Source organism: Saimiri boliviensis, chromosome 17 (assembly GCF_048565385.1).
Source record: "Saimiri boliviensis isolate mSaiBol1 chromosome 17, mSaiBol1.pri, whole genome shotgun sequence".
NCBI classification, from domain to species: domain Eukaryota; kingdom Metazoa; phylum Chordata; class Mammalia; order Primates; family Cebidae; genus Saimiri; species Saimiri boliviensis.
The window spans coordinates 66,268,080-66,293,450 of NC_133465.1; the positions used below are offsets into that span (position 1 = coordinate 66,268,080).

Consider the following 25,371-nt stretch of genomic DNA (forward strand, 5'->3'; position numbering starts at 1 on the left):
TAAAAATACAAAAAATTAGCTGGGCATTGTGGCGCATGCCTGTAATCCCAGTTACTCAGGAGGCTGAGGCAGGAGAATTGCCTGAACCCAGGAGGCGGAGGTTGCGGTGAGCCGAGATCGCGCCATTGCACTCCAGCCTGGGTAACAAGAGCGAAACTCCATCTCAAAAAAAAAAAGAGATGAAGTCTCGCTTGTTGTCCTGTTGTCCAAGCCAGAGTACAGTGGTGCGATCTCGGCTCACTGCAACCTCTGCCTCCTGAGTTCAAGCAATTCTCCTGCCTCAGTCTCCCAAATAGGTGGGACTACAGGTACATGCCACCATGCCTGGCTAATTTCTTCTGTATTTTAGCAGAGATGGGATTTCACCGTGTTGCCCAGGCTGATCTCGAACTCCTGAGCTCAGGCAGTGTGCCTGCATTGGCCTCCTGAAGTTCTAGGATTACAGGTGTGAGCCACCCCACCCAGCCAGAATTCTTTCTTCAGAACTAAAACCACAAGTACATACTGATACCTTCACTTCTAGACCAACACCAGTGGGTTCATTGTTCATTATAGTCTTGCCCTTTTCCATAATTGTAACTCTTTTTTGACAATGAGAAGCAGAAGTCTCATTTTCCTTAACCTGTTTTCTTATTTGTTTAATCCTATAATTCATTGAAAGTAACTTCAGAATGATAGAGCCATAGCACTGTGAAAAACAAACCTTCCAACCAACTGGAGTTCAGTGTTTGTTATTCTTTTTGTCTTTATTCTGAGGATATATAGCTGAAATATTGTTTTGCCCCTTCTGTGGGGTTATGAAGTAGATTTTAATAGTTAGGTTTATTTGTTTCTCTTTGTATTCAGTTTCAGTATTTTTCCCCATCCTGTTAATTTCATTATTTTTTAAGTATGTAAAGTGCAAAGGCAAAACTGCAAGAAGGTATGCTCAGAATAGTGCCACGGCCTCCAGTGACCCTTATTAACTCTCTCTTTTTTCTTTCTTTCTTTCTTTTTTTTTTTTTTTAAGATGGGGTTTCACTTTGTTGGCCATGCTGGTCTTGAACTCCTGACCTCTGGTGATCTGCCCGCCTTGGCCTCCCAAAGTGCTGAGATTACAGGCGTTAGCCACCACACCCAGTCCAATCCACTCTCTTATCCCTTCTGCCCTATTCCTATTTAGCCACCTTAGGTAACCAATCTCACTAGGTCTTGGTAAATCTTTTTATTTTTATTTTTATTTTGAGATGAAGTCTTGCTCTGTCACTCAGGCTGAAATGCAGTGGCACAATCTTGGCTCACTGCAACTTTCATCTCCCAGGTTCAAGTGATTCTCCTGCCTCAGCCTCCTGAGTAGCTGCGACTACAGGCATGTGCCACTATGCCCGGGTAATTTTTCATTTTTATTTTTGTATTTTTTATAGAGACGAGGTTTTGCCATGTTGGCCAGGCTGGTTTCGAACTCCTAACCTCAAGTGATCCGCCCATCTCGACCTCCCAAAGTGCTGGGATTACAGGCATGAGCCACTGTGCCCGGTTGCTTATTTCTTATTCTATCTTATATAAGGCATAAATACTGTTCAATTAAATTTGTCTTAAGGCAGCCTCTGTACATAGAGAACTGTAACCTAACTTGGTTTGTAAACAAACTACTGCTTAAAGTTGAGAGAATACTTTGGGAGGCCAAGGCGGGTGGATCACGAGGTCAAGAGATGGAGACCATCCTGGTCAACATGGTGAAACCCCGTCTCTACTAAAAATACAAAAAATTAGCTGGGCATGGTGGCCCGTGCCTGTAATCCCAGCTACTCAGGAGGCTGAGACAGGAGAATTGCCTGAACCCAGGAGGCGGAGGTTGCAGTGAGCCGAGATCGCGCCATTGCACTCCAGCCTGGGTAACAAGAGCGAAACTCTGTCTCAAAATAAATAAATAAATAAATAAAATAAAGTTGAGAGAATAGTCTTGTAACAAATAGCCAAGTCTCGGTCAATCATAGCAGCTGGGCTTTCAACCAGTCACAGACTGCAAACTGTTCAGATTTGTCCAAATAAGGCAAAAGTGGAGTTGCAACCAATCCAGCTGTTTCTTTTTCTTTTTGAGACAGAGTTTTGCTCTGTTGCCCAGGCTGGAGTGCAGTAGTGCGATCTTGGTTCACTGCAACCTCCGCCTCCCAGGTTCAAGCAATTCTCCTGCCTCAGCTTCCCAAGTAGATGAAAGTATAGGCACCCACCACCACACCTGGCTATTTTTTGTATTTTTAGTAGAGACAAGGTTTCGTCATTTTGGCCAGGCTAGTCTCAAACTCCTGACCTCAGGTGATCTGCTTGCTTCAGCCTCCCAAAGTGTTGGGATTACAGGCGTGAGCAAGTGAGCCCAGCCCAATCGAGCTAGCTGTTTCTGTACATCACTTCCCTTTTTTGTCTAAAAGTCCTGCCTACCCAGGATGCTGGGTAGGGCTCTCTGAACCTTTACTGGTTCAGGAAGCTGCCTGATTGTTTCTTTGCTCAGAAAAACCCTTCTAAATTTAATTTTTAAAAGTTTTTCTTAGGCTGGGCGTGGTGGCTCAAGCCTGTAATCCCAGCACTTTGGGAGGCCGAGGCAGGTGGATCATGAGGTCAAGAGATCGAGACCATCCTGGTCAACATGGTGAAACCCCGTCTCTACTAAAAAATACAAAAAAAAAAAAAAAAAAAAAAAAAAAATTAGCTGGGCCTGGTGGCGTGTGCCTGTAATCCCAGCTACTCAGGAGGCTGAGGCAGGAGAATTGCCTGAACCCAGGAGGCGGACGTTGTGGTGAGCCGAGATCGCACCATTGCACTCCAGCCTGGGTAACAAGAGCAAAACTCCACCTCAAAAATAAATAAATAAATAAATAAGTTTTTCTTTTTCTTTTCTTTCTTTCTTTCTTTTTTTTTTTTTTTTTAAATAGAGATGGGGGTCTTGTTATGTTGCCCAGGCTGGTCTTGAACTCCTGGCCTCTAGTGATCCTCCTGCCTCGCCTCCTAAAGTCCTGGGATTACTTACTTACTGACTTACTATGAGTCAAACTGAACATTTTTTTCACACATCTAAGAGTCATTTTTACATCTTTTTTGGGGAGTTGCTGTTTTTTGTGTTGTTTTTTTTTTGCCCATTTTTCAATTTTTTGGTCTTGTTTCCCTCAGAGTCATATATATGAGGCATATTAAGCCTTTATCCATGATATGTGTGGCAAATATTTTCTCCTACTTTTAAATTTGTCTTTTGACCTCACGGTGATTTTTTTTTTTTTTGGCCATGCCACATTTTATTAATTTTATGTAGTAAAATTTACAGTCTTGTACTTTTTTTTTTTTTTTTTTTTTTTTTTTTGAGACGGAGTTTTGCTCTTGTTACCCAGGCTGGAGTGCAATGGCGCGATCTCGGCTCACCACAACCTCCGCCTCCTGGGTTCAAGCAATTCTCCTGCCTCAGCCTCCTGAGTAGCTGGGATTACAGGCACGCGCCACCACGCCCAGCTGATTTTTTGTATTTTAAGTAGAGACAGGGTTTCACCATGTTGACCAGGATGGTCTCCATCTCTTGACCTCATGATCCACCCGTCTCGGCCTCCCAAAGTGCTGGAATTACAGGCTTGAGCCACCGCGCCCGGCCGAGACTTAGTTAGAAATCTTTTTTTACATTCTGATCAAAGAGATATTCACCCATGAATTCTTAGAACTTTCTCATTTCATGTTTTTACATTGAGATCTCTGAACCATCTGGAATTTAATTGTGTGGTGGGAGTTACAGACCTAGTTTGATCTCTTTCTCAATGACTGGCTGGCTGTCTAAACTCCATTCATCACAAGGCTCGGGTGTATTTCTGGACTTTCTATTGCATTCCGCTGGTCTGTCTATTCCTGCTTCAGCACCACACTGTTTTAATTATAGAGACTTTATAGTATGTCTTATTATTTGGTAGAGGTAGTCCTCTTTCATAGCTTTTCTTCCACAGGTATTCCTAGCTATTCTTGCATTTTTGTCCTTCTATATGAATATTTGGATCAGTTTAGGCTCTAGAAAAAAAATGTTTTGACATTTTACTGGAATTGCATTAAATTTATTAATTAACTTGGGGGAGAACTGACATATTTGTGATATTGAGTCATCTTTTCCAAGAACAAAAGATGACTTGGTTGAGATCTACTTCTGTGTCTTTCAGGAGTGTTTTAATGTTTTCCTCATACAGATACTGCTGCTATTGTAAATGGGTTTTCTCTACATTATATCCTCTACCTGATTATTATTTATGTTTATGGTGGTTATTGATTTCCATAGGGTAATCTTGTATCCTGCTAACTTATTATAATATGTAGCCTATTTATCACAGTTTCGCGGGTTTTTAATTCGTATGCCTCTAATTGACTTACCTTTTCTAATTCTGTTGGCTTATACTAGCAGAATGAGTTAACCCATCAGTATTGTACCCGGAGTAACACTAAGTGAGGCTCAGTCCTTAAGTCTGGGTAGCCTGAGTTTAATTTGAGGAGGCCAATACGGGGTAAGGGAGCTCTGTGCCTGGGGCTGCGCTTTTTCTCTCCTGCTCTGACCTGATGTGGTGTCCACCCGGTCAAAGTCGTTGTGGCTAGAGCTTTGTGGGGGGAAAAGCATTTATTGCTCTTCAGACCAGAGAAGCTGGAGTTAGGCTGCGAACGCCCCTGGCCTGGTCTCCCCGGTGCCCACCCGCCTCTTGCAGGGTGCAGAGCACCGGGAAGGGGGCGACCCAGGCGGATCCGACCTTCAGCTGCCGGCACAGAGCCGGCCCCAGCTCGGTCCTTCAGGTTGCGGGGTAGAGGCTGGCGCCGCCCCCCGCCCACGATCGCGAGCTCCTCCTCTGGAGGGCCCACGCGAAAGCACCTGCGGCAGCGGCGCCGATGGCCCTTCTTCCCAAGCGCACCTCCGATCAGGGTTCTGCCAGATCGGCTCTGTCCATCCCACGGTTGCGGTGGAGCCGCAGTGGCGGAGCTGTGCACGTGGATGGCGCTTCCTTCCACCCGTGTGCAGGACGGAGCCCGGGGCGCCGCGGAGGACAGGGCGCCGAGATGCCGCCACCTGCCGTCCGGAGCTGGCACTGCACCCTTCCGTGCAAAGCAAATCCCTGTCCCATTGGTCCCCTCCCTCCCTGAGCATGAAGTCTAAAGGGAAGCTCCCCTCTCACCCTTACACCCTCTTACCAAGGGCCCTTATTCTATCATTTCTTTTTTATTTTTATTAGTTTTTGAGACGGAGTCTCGCTCTGTCGCCCAGGCTGGAGTGCAGTGGCGCAATTTCGGCTCACTGCAACCTCCATTTCCCAGGTTCAAGTGATTCTCCTGCCTCAACCTCCTGAGTAGCTGGGATTGCAGGCGCCTGCTCCTATGCCTGGCTAACCTTTGTATTTTTAGTAGAGACAGGGTTTCATCATGTTGGCCAGGCTGGTCTTGAACTCCTGGCCTTAAGTGATCTGCCTGCCTCGGCATCCCAAAGTGTTGGGATTATAGGCCACTGCACTCGGCCACTTTATTCTATTTAGAATTGTTGGAGTTGTTCCGGCTCCAGAGTCCAAATCCGGCAGATAGAGCTCAAAGGGTGAGGTGAACTGAAATGTCTTTGGCTTAGCTCAAATTCTCATTGTGGAGGTCTGAGAAAGGAAGGAGGTTAATGGGGAGAATAGAAGAATGAAAAGGACCACGTGCAAAACTGGTCACTATCCACAGAGTACTAACTCATTGCATCTTCATTGTATGAAATCTATTTGCATTTCCATGGATAACAATCATTTGTATCATTACTAGTTTTCTACAACACATAGAGCTGCCAAATAGCTTAAAGACAAGTATAGACCTTTCTAGAAGCAGATAACCCCTATAAAGGTCTTCTAGACAATCTGTAGTGAAGCTAAGTAATATCTTCAAGATTTCACAACTGCAAACTGGATCTGGAATTTAAACCAAATCGATATGCTTCTGTGCATCCAAGCTCTTTTCTCTGTATCAGGCAGCTTTTGGATTGGAAGAGTGCTTTTCAGCAGGAACTGTGGTATTGATCACTCATCACCCCATTTAGTTAAAAATCCCTGGTCTCACCAGGTGTGGTGGCTCACGCCTGTAATCCCAGCACTTTTGGGAGGCCAAGGCGGGCAGATCATGAGGTCAGGAGTTCAAGACCAGCCTGACCAACCTGTTAAAACCCTGTCTCTACTAAAAATAAAAAAATTAGCCAGGCATGGTGGCACACGCCTGTAATCCCAGCTACTCAGGAGGCTGAGGCAGGAGAATTGCTTGAGCCGGGGAGGTGGAGGTTGCAGTGAGCCGAGATCACACCACTGCACTGGAGTCTGGGCCACAGAGCGAGACTTCGTCTCCATACAAAAACAAGAACAAAAAAACCCTAGGCTCAGGAATCTCCTCCAGGACCTACAGCAATATACTGAAGAACTTCAAAACCTCCATCAGCCATTTGCCATCTTGGGAGAGTCTTGTCCTGGATTTAAGTGTTCCCTCCGAACGCCTGAAGGGCCTGGACTGTGGCCCAAGCCCTGGGAAACGGTCAGAGTCTCAAAATTCCCACTAGCGGGTGAGGAGACCACTGTAGCCCAGCCCCCGTCAATTCTTTGCACTGGGAGTTCCAGGACCGGGACCGGGACGCTGGTACAGCCGGATTATCCCTTCATCGTGTAGCCGCTTCCAGACTTCTTTCTCCAACTTGAAGTCATGGTTTGTGTAAAAGATCAGTCGTGTCCATGACTTATCATAGTAGTGATCAGAAAAGCGCTCATGGCCCTCGGTGATGAAGCCGTAGGCACTCACCTACAGCAAGGTTGGAGGAGACACAGGGCCTGTGGCTGCTGTTACCCAGGCTTCTCATGGCTCATTCTGTGTGGAGGGTGGGGGTTCTTTTTCCTGCTTCCACCCCAGTGGGTCTGGGTGTGGGTCCCTGAATACCTACGCACCACGGCATGCACCCATACTCATGCCCACCCTCCCTCCGACCAGAGGGGTGCACCCAGCCCGTCCACTGTCCTATGCTACGCAGGCCCAGGAATAGCTCAGAGCGGTTTCTCCACGTGTTTCTGCAGCTGCAGTGGAGCCTTACCCGGTCACAGAGCTGCAGGGCCGTGAGCAGCAGGAGGGCCCCAGTGGTGGGGCGGTATATCCTCCAGTGGGCGCCGTCCAGGGTCTTAGACCTCAGAAACCTGCGAAATGCCCAAACCCCCGACTGTCAGGAGACTACAAGGGTAACAGGGACCTGGGCTGTGTGTCACGTGCTTTCTGCTCTGACCTGTTCTTCATGTATCGGAGGAAGTCTGGGTGCAGCAACAGGTATCTGTCCATTTGCAAGGCTTCCCGAAAAGCTTCCTGGGGTCTGTGCCTGCGGTGACAAAGGGGTCATTAAGAGTTCCCTTACGTGGCCTGGTGTGGGCCAAGTCAGGCTCACGAGCATGACTGGTGTCCCATCTCCAGGTGATGGCTCAGGCTGTCCCCACCTGTCCAACCCTTTACAGCCACTCACGACATGGCTCAGCCTGGGATATAAGGATGGCAGGAGGGCAGTGGGTACCTGAACCAGAAAAGGTTATTTGACATCAGCGTCTGATTCATAAGCAGCGCTTCCAGCCACTCATAGTCCCGGGTGCCTTCCAGGAAGTGTAAGTAGCGGACATCCTGAGGACCAAGGACAGGGAGTGGTCCCACAGCACCGCCTTCAGGACCCCGGCTGGGGCGGCCCCGCTCTGACCTCACCTGCCCACTTGCTCTCCTCTGGCTGGTCTGACTGTCCTCCCCACTCCTGCCTGATAGAAGGGGAGCCTGTACCAACCGCAGACTCCGGCCCGACGCAAGCCTCCTCTCCCTCCTCACCTGTGTGCTCCCCCATCCAGAGTCTGGGCGTGGCCAGGCCCCTCCCTCTTTGCTCACCTTCCCGAGAGGCACATTCTTGAAGCCCCGATTGCCCAATTTAAGAATCGACAGGGTCAAGGAGAAGGCCGTGAAGCCGTAGAAGGATGTCCGAGTACCCACATCCTGCTCGTAGCCTTGAATGAGAGCTCCGCTCAGTCTGTACAGAAAGATAAAATCAGACCGGATAGGTGAGCAGAGGAAGGAGATGTGTGTAGGTGGGTGGGGAAAGGAAGGAGAAATGGGGAGGCAGCAGTTATGTGCTGCAGTTCTCTGGAGAGCCCAGGATTCCACCTTCCAGATGCAGGCGTAGAATAGGCTATGGGTGTCTTGGAAGAGTCCATGTCTGCAGGAGGCAGGGAGGAGAGGGGCAGGAGAGGGCAGGAGAGGGCAGGAGGGGGCAGGAGAGGGCAGGAGAGGGCAGGAGGGGGCAGGAGAGGGCAGGAGAGGGCAGGAGGGAGCAGGAGAGGGCAGGAGAGGGCAGGAGGGGGCAGGAGGGGGCAGGAGGGGGCAGGAGGGGGCAGGAGGGGGCAGGAGGGGGGCAGGAGAGGGCAGGGGAGGGCAGGGGAGGGCAGGAGAGGGCAGGAGAGGGCAGGAGGGGGCAGGAGGGGGCAGGAGGGGGCAGGAGGGGGCAGGAGAGGGGCAGGAGGGGGCAGGAGGGGGCAGGAGGGGGCAGGAGGGGGCAGGAGGGGGCAGGAGAGGGCAGGAGGGGCCAGGAGGGGGCAGGAAGGGGCAGGAGAGGGCAGGAGGGGGCAGGAGAGGGCAGGAGAGGGCAGGAGGGGGCAGGAAGGGGCAGGAGAGCTCAGGCGGGACAGCTTACCGGAACACGTAGTCATGACTGTCTATCTCCTGGCCCATGCGGGAGTTGTTCAGGATGCCCCCATTGCCCACCACGGCACAGGTGATGCACCGGACGTTCCCAGGAGGGAGGCTGGCCAGGAGCAGCTGCTGCTGGGGCACTGGAGGGAAGCGGGTCACCACCTTCTGCACCACTGGAACAAGGCGGGGCTCCATTCAGAGCCCTGGGAGGGACGGGAGTCCGACCCCCTATTCCTCCCAGGTCTGGCAAACCCCAGGGAAGAGGCAGACCAGAAGCCAGCTGTCCCCCGCCCTCTGCCCTGGCCTACTGCGCACCCACACCTCCCCTGGGGTAGGGACTCACAGGTATAGTTGAGCTCCATGAAGCCAAAGGGTGGTGCGAAGTGTTTCAGGCGGTCCCACTCGCTCTGGTTGAAGTGTATGGAGTCCAGGAAGAGAGTGAGGTTGGGCAGAAAGAGTTTCTGGAGCCACGGTGACCTGGAGGCTTTGACCTTCACGGAGTCAGGGCAGGTCTGTATGCAGGAGGACGAGGTCAGGAAGGGCGAGGCCCAGAAAGGCCATCGGCAGGGGCTGTGCTGCAGGAACAAGGGCTGGGCCTCGCAGTGTGGAAGCCGCGGCTCTGAGACCTCTTCCATCCTGTTTTCGGGGTCTGTTCACCCTCCCCTCCCCGTTGTCTGGGCTCCTTGAGGTCCTGAGGGTTCTGGGAAATGGGTGTTCTCGGCTGTCAAGGCAAATGCCCCTTTGTAAGTGTAGAGGAACCGTATCCTGGGAATGTGGCATGTGTCCGGTGAGCTGTCACTGCTGTGGTTGCAGTCATATGTATATAAACATGCATTTCCCTCCCTCCCTCCCTCCCTTCCTTTCTTCCTTCCTTCCGTCTTTCCTTTCTTCCTTCTGCCCAGGCTGGAGTACAGTGGTGCCATCATAGCTCATTTTAACCTCAAGTGATCCTCCCACCTCAGCCTCCTGTGTAGCTGAGACTACAGGCGTGTGCCACTATACCCAGCAACATACACTCTTTGGATACTGCCCCTCTGTGCAAGGGCAGATGAGAAGGACCATGTGGGTGGGTGTGGTTAAGCCAGCCTGTTTCCTTAGGGTTGGAAGAGGGTGGAGGCTGTGGAATTGACTTCGCAGGGAAGATGAGGCATTCCTGGGGGACAGAGCTGGGAGTGAGGTTGGGGTGTTCTTGTCTGTGAGTTCCTCCCCCGCAGCCCCCACCAGAGGATGGGGATCCAGGGGCCAAGCCGGCAGTAGATCACACTCTCTCACCGCAGATGGACGGCCTCCAGGCCTCAGGGGCTCCAGGGCAGGCTCCGTCTCACCCACCCCTCTTATGCTGTTCACACCGGGGGGCCGGGCCCTGCCTGCTCCTCGTCCCCCATCGCGGCCATCATTGGAAGGATGTGGGGGGCAGAGTCGTGTGGGGCTGAGCTGTGCCTCAAGATGAGCTTGGGGCAGGACAAGACAAAGGGTAGAAGCAGAGCCCAGGAGGTGAGGAGAGGGTGGGCTGGACTGTGTCTCTGGAGGGGCTTCAGAGCTGGGAGCCAGAGGGAAGGGGTGGTGGCGAAAACTCACCGTCTGGAGGCCCCCTATGTCAAAGCTGTATTTTTCCTCAAAATCCCACCGAGGCTCAGACTTGAAGTTGGCGGCTTTCAGTCTTGGGATTCTCTGCGTCGTGGGGCTCTGGAGAGGGGCGGGGGGTGGGGTGGTCTGAGCTTTCTTCTCCTTGGGCGGGAGGACTGCTGTGGCCACTCCTTTCTGTCTTGTCCCCGTTGGCACTGCCCCTGTGGGGGCCAGCATTCTGGGCCAGCTTTTGGGAATGAGTGCCTTTGCGGTGGTCGCTGCTTGGCCCTGGTGCTTCACCGACACCGTCCTGGTGGCCGTCAGCTTCCCGACCTGGCCCCCATCTCCTCGGGCCATCTTTGCTTCCTGGCCCTTCCATGATTGTGCCACTGTCCCTGCGTCTTGCCCTGTGGGTGACTGTGTGTTCACCATGGTTTTCTCTTTTTCTGGGCTCGTCCATGTTGCCCTCTGCGCTGCGCCAGGTGCCCTGCCCTGCTCTTCCAGCGGTGCCTGGCCCACCTCCATTCTTCCCTCTCCGGCACTGTGGGCCCTGGGCTGGGTGCGTGTGCTGAGGGCACTGTGCTCTGGCTCTGGTTCTGCAGAGACGGTCGCCCTCCTTGCTCTCGTGGGTGCCTGGGACTTAGGCTTTTGCAGGGACTGTGGAGACCTCACTTTAATGTTCTCTGTGCCTTGATGCCTAGGGACAGAGATAACTTTGATGAAGGCTGAAGATTGTGGAAACAGGTCAGAAGCATAAGTAGTTTTTTGTTTTGAGTCTTGCTCTGTCACCCAGGCTGGAGTGCAGTGGCACAATCTCGGCTCACTGCAACCTCCTCCTCCTGGCTTCAAGCCATTCTCCTGCCTCAGTCTCTTGAGTAGCTAGAATTACAGGCACCTGCCAACACATCTGGCTAATTTATGTATTTTCAGTAGAGATGGGGTTTCACCATGTTGGCCAGGCTGGTCTTGAACTCCTGGCCTCAAGTGATCCGCCTACCTCGGCTTCCCAAAGTGCTGGGGTTATAGGCGTGAGCCACCATGCCTGGCCCAGTAGTATTTATTATTGTCCCCCCAGGCGACTTCCAACTAGTCCCCATAAGAGAGGGAGGGAAGGGGTGTCACCACCACTACCAAAAATCACATCACGTCCTTTACCAGTCGGTCTGCGAACTTACCTCTGACCAGTAAGCAACCTTGGTGATAGCCAGGAGCCTGAGGAGCTGGAAAAGGATGCTAAAAAGACTGGAGCTGAAATGTCCCCAGCACTGCACCCCCAGTCCCTGGGCTTGCTCCTGGACCCCGAGGGTACAGCCATTTGAGGTTGTAGCTTCCAAGAATCAGCTTGTGTGACCCTGGTCCTGTCACCTGATATCTGCGTGGTTCAGCTGCCCTTTTTGTTGCTATTGTTGGAAGCATAGGTAACCAAAGTTACCTCATTCTCAAGGAAGTGAGACAAGCAGGCTGAGGTCAGGACGAGAGCTGCCAGCCTGGATTCAAACGGGATCACGAGTCAAACTCTGCTTAAAAATTTACTCTTGGCCGGGCGCAGTGGCTCACACCTATAATCCCAGCACTTTGGGAGGCCGAGGCGGGTGGATCATGAGGTCAAGAGATCGAGACCATCCTGGTCAACATGGTGAAACCCCATCTCTACTAAAAATACAAAAATTAGCTGGGCATGGTGGCGCGTGCCTGTAATCCCAGCTACTCAGGAGGCTGAGGCAGGAGAATTGCTTGAACCCAGGAGGCAGAAGTTGCGGTGAGCCGAGATCGCGCCATTGCACTCCAGCCTGGGCAACAAGAGCGAAACTCTGTTTCCAAAAAAAAAAAAAATTTACTCTTGGCCAGTCACAATGGCTCACATCTGTAATCCCAGCACTTTGGGAGGCCGAGGCGGGCGGATCCTCTGAACTCAGGAGTTTGAGACCAGCCTGGACAACATGGCAAAAGCCCCATCGGTACAAAAGTCCCAGCTACTCAGGAAGCTGAGGCAGAAGATCGCTTGAGCCCAGGAGTGGGAGGGCACAGTGAACTGAGATGGAGCCACCATACTCCAGCCTGGGCCAGAGATCGAGACCCTGTCTCAAACACAGCAGCAGCAACAACAAAGACCCACCTAATTCTCGCTAGTTGGCATGGCTAGGAAAACAATACATGACTCAACAAATATTTGTTGAGAGGCCACATCTCATGGGAGAGGCCAGAGGTCACAAGGGAAAGCCATGTTTTCCAGCCATAAGCAAGAACAACTCTAGTGAGAGGCGGTCAGAAAAAGGTGTCCCGCTGCCTGGAGGATGTGTGAGCTCACTGGGAACAGGAAGGAAGGGCTCTGACAGCCTACGCTGGAAGTGAGGAAGGTTTCCTGGAGGAGCTTCCCCTCCACAAGGATTAGGAGTTGCAGGGGTTTGGGCAGGTGGAGGTTTCAGCCCTGGAAACATGAAATGCATGGTGCCTTGAGACTGTTGATCAATTACAAAACCCTGAGTGTGGGACAGGAGGTGTTCCCAAACGGGTGGGCCAGGCTGGATTATGATAGCCATCACAGGTCAGATTGTGGAGTTCAGAGTTTATCATTTGCCCACCTGTTCAAGAGGAGCTATTGAAGAATTTCCAGTAGGAGTGGTGGTGGTGGGTGGTGGCAGAAGGAAGGGAATGCCATGGGCGGGGGGCACAATCTGATTTCCATCCTATAATGCTTTTTCTAGCAGTAGTATTAATAAAAGATAAATTCATTCATGCCCGTAGTGAATGAGCCCAGCAGTTCAAGACCAGCGTGGGCAACATGGCAAAACCCTGTCTCTACAAAAATTTGTTGGATAAGATATTCTCCTGTATGTCCTATGTACATATCTCAGATCTGATTTTGCTTTTGTTTGAATCTATTTTCTGGACGGACACAGTGGCTCAAGCCTGTCATCCCAGCACTTTGGGAGCCCAAGGCAGGTGGATCACCTGAGGTCAGGAGTTCGAGACCAGCCTGGCCAATATGGTGAAACCTGTCTCTACTAAAAATACAAAAATTAGCTGGGCGTGGTAATGCATGCCTGTAGTCCGAGCCATTCAGGAGGCTGAGGCAGAAGAATCACTCGAACCTCGGAGACGAAGGTTGCAGTGAACTGAGATCACACCGCTGCACTCTAGACTGGGCAATAGAGCCAGACTCCAACTCAAAAAAAAAAAGAAAAAAGAAAAAAGAAAAGAAAAGCAATGTGTGCTTATTAAGAAAAAGCAGAAAATGCCTTCAAACATGAAAGGATAGCAACCTCCCATTATCCCAATCCCTTCAAAGAGTCTACTGTTAGCACCTCAGGGCGTAAACAGCCAGATCCCTTTCTACTCCTGCCATGCTTCTGAATGTAATTATATACTATTTTGAAATGTAATTTAATTGTTTCCCTCCCCACCTTGTGCCCCCAGCAGTTAAGATTTGATTCCATATTCAAGATGTAATGAAACAGATCAATCTTGAGAAGTTATGAGGGGAAAATACTTTACTTTTTTTTTTTTTTTTTTTTTTTTCTGAGACAGAGTCTCAATCTGTCACCAGGCTGGAGTGTGGTGCCAAGATCTCAGTTCACTGCAATCTCCACCTCCTGGGTTCAAGCAATTCTCCTGCCTCAGCCTCCCATGTAGCTGGGATTACAGGCATGTGCCACCACACCCAGATAATTTTTGTATTTTTAGTAGAGACCAGGTTTCACCAGGTTGGCCAGGATGGTCTCGATCTCCTGACCTCGTGATCCGCACGCCTCAACCTCCCAAAATGCTGGGATTACAGGGGTGAGGCACCGCATCGGCCTCGTAAAATTGTCTCGAAGTTCTTCTGCTACACTCCTCCCACCATCCTATTTGTTGCCAAGTCCAGCTGATCTGATTTCTTCTCAGTCCTTTCTTCCCATTCACACTGTCACTAACGCTATCCTACACCATTGCAATGACCTCTACACCATCCCCTCTAAAACCACATTCCCCATATCATCCATCCAGTACTATTGACAGAGTACTCTGCATAAATCATGAATTTAATCAAGTTAACTCCCTTATTCTAAGGTTTTTGATAGCCATTGAATGAAGTTCAAAGGTCTTGGCTTGTTTTTTGTTTGTTTATTTTATTTAATTAATTAATTTATTTTTTTCTTTGGCATGTTTTTTAAGGTGACAAATTCACGCTTTCATCAACAAGCATTTATAAAGCATCTCCACTGGGTCCAGGGCCTGCCTGTTCAAAGCCCTGAAGAAACAGACAAATAGGACCTGCTGGCCGGGCACAGTGGCTCATGCCTGTAATCCCAGAACTTTGGGAGGCTGAGGGGGGCGGATCACTTGAGGCCAGGAGTTAGAGACCAGACTGGCCAACATGGTGAAACCCTGTCTCCACTAAAAATACAAAAATTAGCCGGACGTGGTGGCGCACATCTGTAGTCCCAGCTACTCTGGAGGCTGAGGCAGGAGAATTGCTTGAACACGGGAGGTAGAGGTTGCAGTGAGCCAAGATTGAACCACTGCACTCCGGCCTTGGTGACAAAGCAAAGACTCCGTCTTGGAAAATAAATAAATAGCCAGACGCGATGGCTCACGCCTGTAATCCCAGCACATTGGGAGGCCGAGGTGGGCAGATCACAGGGTCAGGAGTTTGAGACCAGCTTGGCCAACATAGTGAAACCCTGTTTTTACTAAAAATACAAAAATTAGCTGGGCGTGGTGCCAGGTACCTGTCATCCCAGCTACTAGGGAGGCTGAGACAGGAAAATCACTTGAACCCAGGAGGCAGAGGTTGTAGTGAGCCCAGGTCACGCCACTGCACTCCAGCCTGGACAAAAGCAAGACTTCATCTCGAAGAAAAATTAAAAGAATAAATAAAGTAAAGAAATTACATAATTCATGTAATTTCACAAATTCATGTAATTGCATGATAGACACCCACATGCACTAGGTGCTCTACCTGGCTCTAAGCTCTTCTAGTCCCCACCCCAGCCAGCCCAGAGCTCAGACTCTGGCCTGATAGGGGTGGGAGATATGGAGGTGAGATGAGGGGGAGATTGGGAGAGCTGGAGAGAGGGGGGCAGCAAGAGTCATAGTCAGGCACCGAGAAAACTCCCCCTCTTTTTTTAAGCCCTAACACTCTGGTATTTTTACTTCAGTGAGCTCCTGTCATGGACAGTGGGGCTGGGAGTCCCTGCCCGCCCTGAGGTTCATTCGGCTTCTGTCTGATGTCAGGGGCCCCTGCTGACTCGGTGGTCTCTGCACATGAGTACAGGCATTGATCGACTTACGACCTACGCAACTTACAACCATTCGACTTTACGGCCACAATCGCTAGCCACGACTGCTCCGCGTCTGGCAGTGCAAACGTTGCCCAGCTGGGCGTACGACAGTGCGGACCAGCTTCCGGCAGCACTACCATCTCCGCGTGCACCATTTCAACTGTTATCCCAGACTCGGTACAGCAATTTGTGTTTTGTGTCTTGGATATTTTTCATCAAACCCCTCCCAAGATGTCTACCAAGAGGAATTGCCAATAAAATGTTTCATACATGTTTATATATTTTGATATGTTTTGCAATTGGGAAAATGTTTCCTATGGTATTTTTTACACCTGTATTTTGTAATTTTGTATGTTTTGCAAATATTAAACCAGTTGTACTGGTAATGCAGTGTTTTACTTAAACCTGACGAATGTAAAAATAAGAAACAAAATGGTGTAGAGATGATACAGATGGCATAAAATGAACAAAGAAAATTATGATATATAACAATAATGAAAGAAAATTATAATAAAATATGACTTAAAGATTTTTATAACATCATTTCACAGTACTGTACATACAGCCTACTCAACTTACGACGAAATCGTGTTACGACCGGCCTGTCGGAACCAATCGTGGTCGTAAGTCGAGCACTAGCTGTAAATGTGGTTCTCTTGGGGTGGGGGGTTCTCCTTCACACTGAGAATCCCCACAGGAGGGTCCTTTCTAGGTCACGTCTCCCACTGTCCCCTGCAACATTTAGTGACTCCAAACACTCTGGAGTGAGAGCCCCATTATTGCTCAACAGGTAACTGGGCAGTTGAGGGGTCTGCTTCCTGCTATCCCACCAGGAAGTGCTGAACTTCCTTCCACTGCCTCTGGGCTGTGAAGACCTGGGAGGGGCAGGATGGTTCTGTCTCTTCCCAGGTACATTACATCATGGACAGTTCCAACAACTTTCTGCCTTCAGAAATCTCTAGACCAGAACCAGACACCACTCTACTCAATACCTGCCCCTTAACTCCAGGGCACGTGGCATCTGCTGAGGCGGCCAGGCCCGGTTGCTGTGATCGATTCTCGGGCAGTGCACTGCCACCCCAAACCATGGCTCCGGAGAACTCCGGTCCCCTGAGCTTCCCTCCACCCCTATCTTCTTAGCTAAGCTAGGTTGAGTTGGGTTTTTGTCAGTTGCAATCTAGAGTTCCAAGAAATCAAACCTATATTCACATCATACACAAAAGTAAATTGCTGATGGATTCTTACTAAGCTTAAAGAACAGAAGTACAGACATATTAGTAGAAAGTGTAGAAAAAAATGTATATAATGTTGGGGGTGGGACTGACCTTCCTAAAAATCTTGCAAAGTCCAGTGACCATAAAGGAAAAGATAGACAAATTTTATTGACGTAACAATTACTTCTGTATATCACGAACAATGAAATAAAACCAAACAAATATCAGGCTGAAGAAGACATTTGAAGTATTGTAATACATGATAAAAAAAGGTTAATATCCCTAATACACAAAAAGCTCCTATAAGTATGAAAAAGATAAATAACTTAATAAAAAATAAGAAAGATATGAACAGGTTATTCATAGAAAAATACAAATGACTAATAAAGTTAAGATCCTCAAACTCATCAGTGATCTGAGAAATGCAAATTTAAAAGAGAAACACTTTCACCTATCAGCTGATTAAACCTTAAAAACCTTAATGAAAGCCAGTATGCTCATAGGAGGTGAAGAAAGTTAACTCTCACACCTGTTGGTGAAGCATTTTGAGAGAACAATTCAATGGTGTCCATTGACATTTCATGTAAACATATCCATCGCCTTGGCAATTCCACTTCAAGAAATCTACACAGACATCACTTACGCAAGTGGTCAAAGGTGTGTGAGAAACTTGATAGGGATTCGTTAAGTAAAGGGTGACCACTCTGTGGAATGCTAAGCAACTGTTAAAAGAAGGGAGTTGACCGGTACGTCCCGACATGGAATGATGTCCATGATATAGTATGAATTACAAGGTCAATCTGTGGGACAATATGTAGCATGAGACACACACATATATATATATATATATGTATATATACAGCTCTCTTGTGCATATCTATGTATATCTATATGACATATATGTATGGATATATCCAGATCTCTATATACAATAGATATCTATATATACATGTATCTCTCACTATATATTGAGATATATATTATATATCAATGTATACATTTATCTCTCATGCTACTTAACTTATAGTATACATATCAGTATATAGTGTATATATTGTGTATATATATCTATATGTATATATCTATATACTATATATAAATATCTATATCTCCATCTATCTATCCATCTATCTGCCTATCTATCTAGCTATCTGCCTATTTATTTATCTGCCTATATATCTAGCTATCTGCCTATCTATCTGCCTATATATTTATCTATCTGCCTATCTATCTATCTATCTATCTATCTATCATCTATCTATCTGCCTATCTACCTGCCTATCTATCTCTCTGCCTATCTTTCTATCTATCTACCATCTATCTATCTACCTGCCTATCTATCCATCTATCTATGTCTGCCTATCTATCTGCCTATCTTTGTATCTATCTATCTACCTATCTGCCTATCTATCTGCCTATCTATCTATCTATCTATCTATCTATCTATCTCTGTCTATCTGTCTGTCTGTCTATCTGCCTATCTTTGTATCTATCTATCTATCTATGTATCTATCTATCTGCCTATCTATCTACCTACCTACCTATCTAGCTGCCTATCTATCTATCTATCTATCTATCTATCTATGTATCTGCCTATCTACCTACCTACCTATCTAGCTGCCTATCTATCTATCTATCTATCTATCCGTCTATCTGTCTGCCTGTCTCTCTCTATATATATCTGCCTGCCTATCTATCTATCTATCTATCTATCTATCTATCTATCTATCTATCTATCTGCCTATCTATCTATCTATCTATCTATCCATCCGTCTGTCTGTCTGTCTGTCTGTCTGTCTGTCTGTCTGCCTGTCTGCCTGTCTCTCTCTACATATATCTATCTATCTGCCTGCCTATCTATCTATCTATCTGGCTGGTATAGCATAAAGGTAATGAGCACAGGCTATGGATTTGAATCCCGGCCCTGCCACATACTAGGAGGGTGATCTTGGGAGACTCATTTCAGTTCTCTGTGTCTCAGCGTCCTCCTAATAATGAGAATTAGTGAGTTAACCTACATCAAGCATTTAGAATAGGTGCTGGCACACAGTAAACGCTATAGCAGCGTTAGCTACATAATAATAGAATTCCGTGTGCCCTCAAGTATCAAGAGTGCTCACTTTGAAGAGTGCATAGAGGTGGAGACCTGTATTTTCTTTGTAACTCTGTGAGAACCTGCATTACTTTCAATATTTAAGAATAGTGAAATGAAATTACTGGCTTGGCACGGTGGCTCACTTTGGGAGGCCACAGTGGGTGGATCACTTGAGGTCAGGAGTTCAAGAACAGCCTGGCCAACATGGTGAAACCCCGTCTCTACTAAAAATACAAAAACTTAGCCAGGCCTGGTAGTGTGCGCCTGTAATCCCAGCTACTCAGAAGGCTGAGGCAGGAGAATTGCTTGAACCTGGGAGGTGGAGGTTGCAGTGAGCCGAGATTATGCCACTGTGCTCCAGCCTGGGCAACGGAGTGAGACTCCATCTCGAACAAAAAGAAAAGGGCCTCTCACTCCTGGAGATGTGTGTATTTTCTAAGAAAAATGGTCTAGAAGGTCTTTTTGAAGGATTAACTTGGTGTCCACAATGGAAATTGCCTCCCTAAGAGGGAGGCCCTCCATTTTACTGACGAACTTAGGGTGGCTCCGGGTCTGAAACAAGTGGAACACGCAGGCTGGCTCCTTCGCTTCAGGACGTAGAGAACGGCGTGTAAGAACTAACCCAAAGCTGCTGTCATTACTCACATTCCCTGAGGGGAAAGCAGGCATGTCTTCTGTCTGAACTCTGCAGACCTAACCCATCAGTGCTCAAGCTCCTGGACACGTCCCATGGTAGCTGGACACGTATATCCCATGGCTTCTCGGCTCCCCACTGCCACCGCTTCTGTTCCCTGCAAGTCTTCCTGTTAGTCTTTCTTCCCAGTGGTTCTTGAGAACACTCCTGACCCTGACACTCCCATGTGGACAGAGGTGGCTCAGGCTTCCCCAGTCCTCCCTGCACTATCGGCTTTCAGTTTCCTCTAAAAACTGAAAACGAATGAAACCAGAGGAGTGGAAAGGGTGAGAATCTTACCTGGAAGGCTTTGTGTTAGGTTCCTTGATAAAGGAGGGCAAGGCGAAGAGAAAGACGACCAGGACAGCCAGGAGCAAGGACCACTGGATGCCTTGCCTCAGGTGGCTGCACCTCCACCAGAAGCACCTCATGGCGGTGGGTCGGGTTCTAGAGGCAGGTTCTGCATGTCCTGGGGCCTCGATGTGGGCAGCAGGGAGACTCACCGCTTGGGTTTGCCCGTGGGAAGTGCACACCTTTTGTGCTAACAATGAGCCACTCCGGCAAGTGCTGAGTTTATCAGTCTCTGCCAGGGGAGGGAGGATCCGCCTTCACTGCTTTATGAAGGCTTATAGGCTGGCATGGCTTGAAGGAAGGGAAACTCCTGTTGTTCAAACACTTTCATTTTTCTTTCCTTTGTCTCTGAAGCCAATAGCTGAATGTCAAGCTTTATGAGAAATATAACCACATCATATGCAATCTCGGTAAGGTTACTTAACCCATCTGCCTCCCTATACATGGAAAAAGCAGTTGTCTACCTTGTGGGATTATCGTGAAGACACCACGTTCAACACTTCAGCTCAACCTTCCCGCCTGCTCATCTGAAATGGAGACCATTATAACAATGACCAGCACGTGGGAGGGCTGACTCTGAGCGGGGCACTGGGGAGTCTTCGCAGGCACCTGTGGAACCCTCACGGCCACTCTAGGGGCCGGGCACCGTCATCAGCCCCATGCTACAGTGGAGGAAACTACCTCCAAGAACAAGCCGCCAGCCCAAGATCACGCGGTCAGCCACTGGCTTGGGGGTCCAGACCCAACCCACCTAGAGCTTGCTTTTTTTTTTTTTTTTTTTTTTGAGAAATAGAGATGGGTCTCAGTATGTTGTTTAGGCTGGTCTCAAACTCCTGAACCTAAGTGATCCTTCCACCTCAGCCGCCCAAAGTGCTGGGATCACAGGCAGCGGCCACCACACCTGGCCGTGATTTTTTTGTTGTTGTTGCCCCAGATTTATTGAAAATAATACAGCATCACAGAAAAGATTCAAACAGGTCCCTGAGGCGTTTTGAAATTCATCCCAACTGCAGGCTGAGTGACTGTGATTGCATTCTCACCCACTGCTTAGTAGCACCTTGGAGAAATTATTCACTCTACCTTGATTAAAGCAATGCAAAACAAAACCCACGTAATTCTTGGGGGAAAAAAGTACACTTCAGAGGAAAAATATCAAGACCATTTGTAGAAAACTTAAACGATTCAGAGAAGCAGCCCTCTGTAAAGTACTGTGAGTTAGTAGTTTTATACAAATATTGCGTCCAGGGTGTTGAACTGTGGAAAGGGTTTTGGGACCTGCGCTCGCTGCCCTTACCTGGCAGTGGGCATTTCTCCCAATGCACGGCTTTCGGTTCTGTACTGAAATCGTGAAAGCTCTAACCAAGGCATGCACTGGTAAATAATTAAACCACCTTCCTCAAGGAAGACGAAAAAGGCAGAAACATACGTCTGAACAGCTGAGAGTAAAACGGACGACTGACGGCTTCCTTTATCCCCTACCATACACTGTAAGTCAGCACTCTTCCAAGGCATGGGCTGGTAGCAAGGAGAAACATCTGTTAGTACTGACCCAGCCTCCCTCTCTCTCTCTCTCTCTCTCTCTCTCTCTCTCTCTCTCTCTCTCTCTCCCTCGCTGTGCCTAACCTATAGATGCTCATTTGTTAACTCTGTAAACATTTTCTGAATTGATCTGTATCAAGTCATAACTCCTGGTCCTAACTGGCCCCTTATCCTGAGTTCCCTGACGCACTTGACATGTACAATTATATTCCTATGTCCTAGTACCTGCTTGCAACACTATGTAAATAAGTGCACAGCGAAAGGCATTTTCTTACCCACAGCATTGGTGTGACAAAGCAGAGTATGTCTTCCATCGTGCCCTAAGTTCTGAGGAAGGCACTGGCTGTCGGTGCTGGCTGCCTTCCACAGGGCACGGAGATCCAGTTGAGCTGCTGTGGACAATCTGTGCCTCCCACCACATTACGAGCGGGTTGAACTTGAAGATCTCTTGAGGCCAGCTGGTGTGGCAGGATAATCTGGAGCCTCAGTTTCCTGGTTCTCAGCTTCCAGGCCAGTGCTGCTGTAGCTTGTGCCTGGGCAACATGTGGGATCCGGAGAAGTGTATGTTTTAGGGGAAATTGACTTTCCAATTGTGCTGTTTTTGTTTTTCAAAACAAGGTCTCTTTCTGCCACCCAGGCTGGAGTGCAGTGGTGCAATCGTAGCTCACTGAAGCCTTGAACTCTGAGCTCACAGCTTCCTCCTGCGACAGCCTCCCTCCAAAGTAGCTGGGATTCCTGAGAAGTGTCTTCTGCTTAGAAGATAGGAGTGGGATGTGACTCAGATGCCCCGACTCTTTATTCTTACTGAGATTCAGGAGATTGTCTTGAATAAATTTTCTTCATTTGCTATATGTCCTTAGGACAAGGTAAACTTTTTTTTTATTATTTAAATCATTTTCACCACTTAGGTCAGGTGCAGTGGCTCACACCTGTAATCCCAGCACTTTGAGAGGCTGAGGTGGGAGAATCACTTGAGCCCAGGGGTTTGAGACCAGCCTGGCAACATGGTGAAACCCTGTCTCTAGAAGAAATAAAAAAGTTAGCTGGACATGGTGGCGCATACCTGTAGTCCCAGCTACTTGGGGGGCTGAGGTGGAAGGATCACTTGAGCCTGGAAGATCAAGTCTGCAGTGAGCTGAGATAGCACCACTGCAGTCCAGCCTGGGCGACAGAGCCAGACCACGTCTCAAACAAACCAACAAACGCCTTTCATCAATTCAATGGCTGTTTTGTAGGGAAAGGTCTGCTGAATCCCTCACATGGCCATCCCAGAGAGTCGACCCATAACTTTTGTGGTGGACTGATATGAGTATAAAAGAAAGTCACGACCTGGCGTGGTGGCTCACACCTGTAATCCCAGCACTTTGGGAGGCCGAAGTGGGCGGATCACAAGGTCAGGAGTTCGAGACCATCCTGGCAGATATGGTGAAACCCCGTCTCGACTAAAAACACAAAAAAATTAGTTGGGCATGGTGGTGCATGCCTGTAGTCCCAGCTACTCAGGAGGCTGAGGCAGAAGAATCTCTTGAACCCGGGAGGCAGAGGTTGCAGTGAGCCGAGATGGCACTGCACTCCAGCTTGGGCAACAGAGCGAGACTCTGTCTCTAAATAAATAAATGGTCACATAGCACACTGTTCCATGAAAGGGCCATATATACAAAGCAACTTCCAAATGCTGAAGGAGCCAGTAAACCGGAGAAGGCAGACAAATCCAGTGTGTCAGCATAGGATGATTTACTGGGTAAATTCACACACAGAAGCATGGTCCTGGGTGGCTGCAGACATGTGGGTCTCTGTGCTGCAATCTCTCAGATCTAGGGCTTATCTCTTGGGAAAAAGCATATGTGCTCTGGAGGGAATGTGTAGGTGGCTATGAGTATCACTACGTACACCTGTGATTTCTGCAAGAGCATCTCGGATTGTCTTGGAGGAAAAGTGAAACTTAAAATGAACAGATGTTCCTACCTAGAGAGTAACACATCAACTAGATGTTTTGAAGGCATTCTCGGACTCAGGGTCAGGCAGGCAGATTAGCATTTAAATAACGTCGCTCTGGTGCCCACACATAGGTCTTAGCATATGAAAGTTATATATCAAATTTTAAGTCAAAATTACTTAAATAATACTGAGAAAATGTAACTAGATATTTTAAAAGCATACCATGGAGATGTTGTGGGTTTGATCTGAAACCACTGCAATAATGTGACTATTGCAGCAAAGTAAGAGAAATTTTTTTATACAAGCTATGTTTACACGATAATGTTTCCCTCCTTCTTTCCTTCCTTCCTTCCTTCCCTCCCTCCCTCCTTCCTTCCCTCCCTCCCTCTCTCCCTCATTCCTTCCTTTCTTCCTTCCTTTCTTTCTTTTTTTTTTTTTTTGAGATGGAGTCTTACGCCTGTTGCCCAGGCCAGAATGCAGTGGTGCAGTCTTGGCTCACTACAACCTCTGCCTTCTGGGTTTAAGTGATTCTCTTGCCTCAGCCTCCCAAGTACCTAGGATTACAGGCGTGCACCACCACACCCAGCTAATTGTTGTATTTTTAGTAGAGATGGGGTTTCGCCATGTTGGCCAGGCTGGTCTTGAACTCCTGACTCAGGTGATCCACCCGCCTCGGCCTCCCAAAGTGCTGAGATTAGAGGTGTGAGCCACCGTTTCTGGCCACTATAATGTTTTCTTTTGTGTGCAATAACATTATGTCTACAATGCCAATATACATGTAAATTTAAAAACACTTTATGGCTGGACGTTGTGGCTCACACCTGTAATCACTGCGCTTTGGGAGGCCAAGGCAGGTGGATCACTTGAGGTCAGGAGATCAAGACCAGCCTGGCCAACATGGTGAAACCCCATCTCTACTAAAAATAGAAAAATTAGCCATGCATGGTGGTGCTTCCTGTAATCCAAGCTACTCAGGAGGCTGAGGCAGGAGAATTACCTGAACCCGGGAGGCAGAGGTTGCAGTGAGCCGAGATCATGCCACTGCACTCCAGCCTGGGCTACAGAGTGAGACTCCATCTCAAAATGATAATAATAAGAACAAACAAAATAAAAATAAAAAAACACTTTATTGCTAAAAACTGCTAACAATCATCTAAGCCTTCAGTGAGCCATGATCTTTTTGCTGGCGGAGGGTCTTGCCTCAATGTTGATGGTTGCTAACTGATCGAGGTCATGGTTGATGGAAGTTTGGGGTAATTATGATATATTATTAAAATAAGATGGTCAGATGTGGTGGCTCACGCCTATAATCCCAGTACTTTGGGAGGGTGAGGCAGATGGATCACCTGAGGTCAGGAGTTAGAGATAAGCCTGGCCAACACAGCAAAATCCCATCTCTACTAAAAATACAAAAATTAGCTGGGGGTGGTGCTGGGCACCTGTAGTCCCAGCTACTTGGGAGGCTGAGGCAGGAGAATCCCTTCAACCCAGGAGGTGTTTCTTTCTCCTTTGAGGTTATAATGAACATCGTCACACCACAAGTCAAGTCAGAAGTAGGACAGAGAACGCTCCCAAGGTTGGTTTGGTCATCCACGATCATTAAAAATGGCTGACCCTAGGCAGGGCAGGGTGGCTCACACCTGTAATCCCAGCTACTCGGGAGGCTGAGGCAGGAGGATTGCTTGAACCCGGGAGGCAGAGATTGCAGTGAGCCGAGATCACACCATGGCACTGCAGCCTGGGTGACAAGAGGGAAACTCCACCTTTTTTTTAAAAAAAAAAAAAGGCTGACCCTATTAATATGTACAAAAATATAAAATATAAATAAAAAATACAAATTTCCTTTTTAAAGTATTTTTTGATGGAGGTGAATTTATAATAATAATCATAGTAATATTCCTGTAACAAGTTTAGTCTTTTTTAAAATTCTACTTTAGTTCTGGGATACATGTGCAGAATGTGCAGGTTTGTTACATAGGTATACATGTGCCATGGTGGTTTGCTGCGCCCATCAACCTCTATTCTAGGTTTTAAGCC

General features: G+C 48.2%; 1 protein-coding gene across 1 annotated transcript; it reads right to left on the reverse strand.

The window, feature by feature from the left end:
• Positions 1-4,291: 4,291 nt before the first annotated feature.
• ST6GALNAC1 (ST6 N-acetylgalactosaminide alpha-2,6-sialyltransferase 1) lies at positions 4,292-20,092 on the reverse strand. The gene is made up of 9 exons (XM_003931699.4): positions 19,807-20,092; positions 10,273-10,957; positions 9,038-9,206; positions 8,696-8,867; positions 7,897-8,035; positions 7,541-7,644; positions 7,262-7,351; positions 7,076-7,175; positions 4,292-6,789 (listed from the first exon to the last, which is right to left on the reverse strand). Exons 1-9 carry the CDS (start codon positions 19,935-19,937, stop codon positions 6,586-6,588), a joined length of 1,794 nt encoding a protein of 597 aa, XP_003931748.3. The 5' UTR covers positions 19,938-20,092; the 3' UTR covers positions 4,292-6,585.
• Between the last annotated feature and the right edge of the window lie 5,279 nt (positions 20,093-25,371).